Source organism: Malaclemys terrapin, chromosome 3 (genome assembly GCF_027887155.1).
Source record: "Malaclemys terrapin pileata isolate rMalTer1 chromosome 3, rMalTer1.hap1, whole genome shotgun sequence".
NCBI classification, from domain to species: Eukaryota; Metazoa; Chordata; order Testudines; family Emydidae; genus Malaclemys; species Malaclemys terrapin.
In genome coordinates this window covers 198355157-198361881 of record NC_071507.1, presented here as the reverse complement: position 1 = coordinate 198361881, position 6725 = coordinate 198355157, and the positions used below count along the sequence as shown (strand labels likewise).

Below are 6725 nucleotides of genomic sequence, written 5' to 3'. Positions count from 1 at the left end.
GGAGATTTTCTAATTTACCCCACAGGGAGTCCCTTATATTTAGCAAGCATGTCTTTCAGTCATCGGTTCATAGCGTCAGTTTATCCATTGCTATTATGTGGGCCAGGCCCTCTGTAGATAGACTATTCCACTTTGCACAACCAAGGAGAGAAGAGGTCAGACATCTCATTGGTATAGCCTGGGGAGGAAACTCTGTGTAAAACCCTGGGATCTACGATCCATTGAACTGTAGCAGTGTCCAAACTGCACTGGCTGACCATTTGCCAAAAGTCAATGATGTGAGGAAACTCCCATCATATATTCAGAATGGAACAACCTATGGCAGAGTAGAGGAGATCTAGCAGTGATGTGTTGAACTTTACTGCTCACAATCCACTGTATATGCATCCGAAGAAGTGGGCTGTAGTCCACGAAAGCTTATGCTCTAATAAATTTGTTAGTCTCTAAGGTGCCACAAGTACTCCTGTTCTTTTTGCGGATACAGACTAACACGGCTGCTACTCTGAAATTTGTAGCTGAGTTTCCCTTGCTAAGTCATAGAGACATTTTACCAGTTGTTGCCAATTTTTGACAACTGGGCACTGAATAAGTGTAGTGTATAGGTCTCTCTGCCAGCCAGGTGTTTTTCTATCTGCTGCCCTACTAATTGCATCCCCTATGTGTAGTTCCCTGATTATTTTACATTTTAGCTGGAGACTGATTCTCATGCGCATTAAGGCTCCTGTCGTATGGCAGTATGCAAGGGGCTCATTCCTACTTTTAAGGCTTTATATTGTTTTTAGTCTGTCCAAGCAGCTTCAGCATCATGCAGTCATACACCTATCTTTACAAGGGAAACAAAGAGAGCCGAGGGAATTTAAGACCAGTCAGCCAAACTGCGATACTTGGCGAGATACTGAAAGAAATTATTAAACAATCAATTTGTAAGCACCTGGAGAATAGCAGGATTATAAGGAATAGCCAGCATGGATTTGTGAAGAAAAAAATCATGCCAAATAAGCCTAATTTCCTTCTTTGAAAGGATTATTGGCCTAATGGATGGGGGAAACTGTAGACGAAATAGAGCTTGATTTTAACAAGGCTTTTGATAAACTCCCACGTGACATTTCCATAAGCAAACTAAGGAGATGTATCTACAGCAGTGAGACTCAGACCTCAGTGGTTCACGAGCCAAATTAGTGATCGATTTTACTTAAAAGAGCCACAGTTGTACAGATTCATTGTTTCATTTACAATAGTACTATTCATATTTAAACAGTATGGCAGTGGAAATATTTAGTCAATCTATCTATCTAATTCTTACAGCAAATAAGTTAATAACTTAGTGCAAGTAGATAAGTTAAATGGTTAATCACAAAGTAAAAGCATCCTGACTGGTTAATATCTTGGACTGGTTAATAATTAAACCACACAGTGTTTTAATATCATGTGCTTAAAAGTGCTACAGGAGATACATAAAGAACCACTTGTGAGCCGCAATCTGAGTATCACTGGTCTAGAGGAAAGTCATAGAATCATAGAATATCAGGGTTGGAAGAGACCTCAGGAGGTCATCTAGTCCAACCCCCTGCTCAAAGCAGGACCAACACCAACTAAATCATCCCAGCCAGGGCTTTGTCAAGCCAAGCCTTAAAAACCTCTAAGGATGGAGATTCCACCACCTCCCTAGGTAACCAATTCCAGTGCTTCACCACCCTCCTAGTGAAATAATGTTTCCTAATATCCAACCTAGACCTCCCCCACTGCAACTTGAGACCATTACTCCTTGTTCTGTCATCTGCCACCACTGAGAACAGCCGAGCTCCATCCTCTTTGGAACCCCCCTTCAGGTAGTTGAAAGCTGCTCTCAAATCCCCCCTCACTCTTCTCTTCTGCAGACTAAACAAGCCCAGTTCCCTCAACTTCTCCTTGTAAGTCATGTGCCCCAGCCTCCTGATCATTTTCGTTGCCATCCACTGGACTCTCTCTAATTTGTCCACTTCCCTTCTGTAGTGGGAGGCCCCAAAATGGACGCAATACTCTAGATGTAGCCTCACCAGTGCTGAATAGAGGGGAATAATCAATCCATCTGCTGGCAGTGCTCCTACTAATGCAGCCCAATATACCGTTAGCCTTCTTGGCAACAAGGACACACTGCTGACTCATATCCAGCTTCTCATCCACTGTAATCCCCAGGTCCTTTTCTGCAGAACTGCTGCTTAGCCAGTCGATCCCTGACCTGTAGCAGTGCATGGGATTCTTCCATCCTAAGTGCAGGACTCTGCACTTGGAAACTTGAGTTCAATTCTATGTTCTGCTACAAACTTCTTGTGTGGACTTGGATAAGGCTGTGTGCCTCAGTTTCCCCTCTTTACCTGGAAGATAGCGCTGCCCTGCCTCAGAGGAAGGTTGAGGGGATAAATGTTAACCTTTATGAGGTGCTCAGATACTGCAGCAATGGGGACTGGCTAAGTACCTAAGGCCTTGGTTACACGGGCGCTGTACAGCGCTGCAACTTGCTGCGCTCAGGGGTATGAAAATACCCCCCTCCCCCGAGTGCAGCGCTGTAAAGCACCAGTGTAATCCACGCCTGCAGCCCTGCACGCTCGCTCGCAGCGCTGCAAACTACTCCCCTCGAAGAGGTGGAGTACTTACAGCGCTGCGACTACACTCGCGCTTCACAGCTCTTCCACGGCAGCTCTGTGAATTGCCAAGTGTAGCCAAGGCCTTAGATAGGTGATTCCAAAAGACAAGGGTGGTTTCCTAGTGAAGACCAGGCCTGTGGGGGAGAGGTCAAGTATAATCTTGGCATGTGATCTCAAATAGTTCTCACTGTCTTTTCTGCTTTCGGCAGGGAGCTGGTATTTATCTTTCATCTCCTTCTGATCAGAGAGACAGACCCCCCAGGTGCTTTGTTTGCCTATCTCCAAACAGATGGGAAGCAGGAGGGATTATCATCAGCAAGGCTAAAGTAAATAGATTGGATGTGCAGCTGAGGGCAGAGCCCTAATCAGAGTAATATCAAAGGGAATTTGGAGGAATTTCATTTACACACGCACACACACGATGTCCTGTCCTCTGCTTTATAAACCCACATTAAAACCGGGACTCTAGCCTCTTTTACCTTTTAAAGCAGCGTAGTCTCAACCTGTCTCTGAGTGTTTTCTCTGCAGGGACACTAAGATCCCAGCCGAGCATCAGCCATGCGGGCTCTTTACCTTCTCTTTGCTCTTCTCTTCTTGGTTTTCCAGGACCAGGCCCGGTCTGAGGACCAGGATGAACCCCAGGAACCTGTCTTGCTGGACGAGACAGAAGGAGCCATGGAAGCCCCGGGTAAGATGCCAGTTTGCGTAGGCTTGTAAATGGGATGTCTCTATCAATGCGAGGGAAACACACCAATATCAGCTGATTGCAGGTCTCCAGGCTAGATTACTGTTGAGCTATATTTAAGATGCCCACTCTTGTTACTGTTAATTATTTTTCAAGCACTCTCCAGTCAGCATGGGGGTGTGAAGGTCTGGAGCTTCAGGTGAGGATGAATCTCAAAGGGAAGCTCGGCCCAAACTTCACGGCTCCAGCTGGCTTTGGGCTGGAACCATGTGAGCTCGGGGGTTTTGGGTTAGAAACATGTGAGCTCAGGGATTTTGTATAATGCCAACTCACAAATCAAGCCAGGTTTGTCTGAGACTGGGACAGGCTCCCGGGGGAGACCTAGTGAACCTGATCAAATGTATCTCACAAGACCTGAACCTCACAAAAACTGCCTTTGCCCTGAAAGTGTAAATAACGGTTGCAGTCTATCTACAGTTGGTGCTAATACTCAGAGCCAGGGAAATACAGACCTACTCCAACTTCCGGAGAAGACTCTGTGGAGGCAGGGCATGTAATAGCATAGACAAGTAGGACACTGGAGTGAGACTTGGGGCCTCCTGAGTTCTGTTCCTAACGCTATCTAGATTAGGTACTTTGATGGCCCCCATTATCATAGTAGCTCACAGGCTTTAACACATTTCTCTTCCCACCAACCATGGGAGGTAGGGAAGTGCTATTATCTCTTTTGTACAGGTAGGGAACTGAGTCCTAGAAAGTCTAAGTGACTGGAACAAGCATTCAGGGACTATCTCTGGCTATGTGCTCGTACAGTGGGGTCTCGATCTCAATGGACACTACTTGATTCCACCGTAAATAACGAATAGTAAGAAAGAGATTATTTTGCTGTGTAGATGGCCAGCTCTCTGACAGTTGCCCTAGGCTGTAGCTGTTGTACGAGTGCCCATCATTAAGTTAACTGGCAATTCCCATGGTTTGTATCAATCTAAACTCACAGTCCCTGTTTCTCTGTCTTTTGTGAACGGCAATTTGTCTTTCCTTTTTGCAGAAATACGTAGCTCCTGTGTTGCCAGTGGGGGTCAATGCCGATATGGGTTCTGTCCTTGGAAGGAAATGAAGATTGCATCCTGCGGTTTTGCAAGACCCTGCTGTAAAAAAGTGATATAAAGAACCTGCTGGAATCTGAAGAAATCCACACAGGGGATTCTCCGCAGCCAGAGAGGAGGAAAGCCATGTTCATTCTGCTTTTCTGAACAACTGTCTGATTTGAACTCATGTTCCTTTAATAAAGATGATTCTTGCATTGCTACAGCAGCAGAGGGCAGGTGTCTTTTTTACTTCATCCTTCTGAACTGACTGATACTAAATGGGGGTAGAATAATCAACTGCCCTGATTGGCTAATAGGATACACCCGGCACAGATTCAAACTTGTCAGTAGAGAGGGTTGGAGCATTTTTGATTAATTGAAACGCTGTCCAAACCAAAACGTTTCAACAAAGATTAGGGGATTGTGTGGAAAGGGAGCTCTGGACTCCCCAAACCTTCCCAAGTTGAAAGGATTTGTTTTCATTCCAAAGCAGAATGAACACAGCACTGGCCTGGGGCAGCCAGTCCAGTACTACAGCACTGCAGTATCTGAGAGTGTCTATACTGCAGTTAAAAACCTGGGACTGGCCCGTGCCAGCTGACTTGGGCTAAAGGGCTGTTTAACTGCAGTGCAGTGCAGAATTTGCACTTGGGCTGCAGCCTGAGCGGTGGGACCTTCCCGCCTTGCAGGCTCCAGCCCAAGTCAGAACGTCTTATACCACAATTAAACAGTCCATTGTGCGCAGCTGTGCAGTGTAAGAGAGGCTCTTTGCAGCTGTGCAGGAATGCACACAATGAGAGAAACTGCACCCACCAGATCTGCCCCCATGGCCCTTTGGACGGGCGAGACCTGCTTTGACAACTTCACACAAACGTGTGGGTGTGACATTTTTTACACGGGCCATTCGCAAAATGCAGCTGTGACTGCTCCAGGCCAATCCTGCTTTTCTAAAGGTCAGTAGCTGTTCCTGTTGATGTTATTTGGGATGCGGCTCATTAAATCCAAGGAATCCCAGCCTGTGGTCTTTATACTAGGGCATGGCCCCTGTTATTAACTGTACAGAAGTCAGAGTTTCTCAAGGATGCTGGGCAATGAGCCGTAAGCCCTACATGCGACTCACAGGGTTCTGCGTCGACCTTTGGGCAGGCCATGCGTGAGCTCTCGGTTGCCATGGTTACAGGGCTTGGCTCCAAAGGGGCTTCAGTCGAGGGCCTTGAGAGTTTAGTTAACTTCAGTTTCTCAGCAACTGAAAGTCACATAAAGCATAAAATCCACCAGCACCTCTCTGAACCCGAGTCTCCGGCCCTCTCCAGAAATCAACAGCTCAGTGGCTTCCCTCTCATTTGAGCCAGTGCTTTAGGGAGCTGGTATGCCGGGGGAGCTGGTAATAACATAGCTGCCCTGCAGCCATGATTAAAACACAGCTCCACCTTGCAGTGTAGACAAGACCTACCTGCGTTCTCCAGTGCAACAGCCTTGGCCAGAGCAGAGCAGCAAAATTGATGGGAAGGAGGAGCAGAGAGGGGAGCAACTGGATAAAGAAGCTTGGGAGGGAGGCGAAGATCAGCCTTACTCTATGGTGGCCTCGGATATCTTGTACGTGCTTATACCCCTCCCACCCAACAAGCTATAAAGGAAGAAAGAATAATGGCTGGAACATGAGTAACTGTCCAATAGGGACCATCCTGTTCTGTCGGGGTGGGGCAGATGGTGTGGTACGTCTTTCCCGTCTCTATCATCTATGAGGTAGCAGGGTCAGCTGATTAGCACATAATACAAAGGATCTGTCTCCAGTGCCAAAGGAGGTGTGTTTTCCCAGTAAGATAGTTAACATGAGTTAGCTGTTGTGCTGTAAGGGCCTAGTGGAGACAAGCCTCTGCCGTTTTGACCTCATTGTAGCTAGTCCGAGGTAGATCCCAAGCGGGTGGATACAGTGTTGTCTTGATTGGCTACAGTGAGGTAAAAGCTACCTTTGCCTTGTCACCACTAGGATTTCACCGTGAGCGAGCTATTCTGAGTTACTGATCTCGGTATCGAACCACAGCCCGTTTGGCGGGGAAGACACAGCCAAAGAATCTCTGACCCCAGCTCAGCCACTGCCTCTCTTTTCTTACAATCCCCATGTCCTCTATGGATACACAGCATCAGGCTGTATCAGACACAAACACGCCCAGTGCCGTGGCCCCAGTTCAGGTTCTGTAATCTATAGAACCACTCACTGGCAATTCGCCCTGTGGATTGCAACCTACAGCCTTGTAGCCAGGATGCTGACAACAACGGGGTGAGCATAACCCACCTGCTTCCCAAAGGTCTAGAAATGCTTCTTTA

At 46.9% G+C, this 6725-nt stretch overlaps 1 protein-coding gene across 1 annotated transcript; it reads left to right on the top strand.

Annotated features, from left to right (window-relative positions):
* The first annotated feature begins 3093 nt into the window (after positions 1-3093).
* On the top strand, positions 3094-4579 carry LOC128834515 (defensin-B5-like). The gene is made up of 2 exons (XM_054023332.1): positions 3094-3312; positions 4358-4579. The coding sequence occupies exons 1-2, from the start codon at positions 3183-3185 to the stop codon at positions 4474-4476; spliced, it is 249 nt and encodes an 82-aa protein (XP_053879307.1). The 5' UTR covers positions 3094-3182; the 3' UTR covers positions 4477-4579.
* The last annotated feature ends 2146 nt before the right edge of the window (positions 4580-6725 follow it).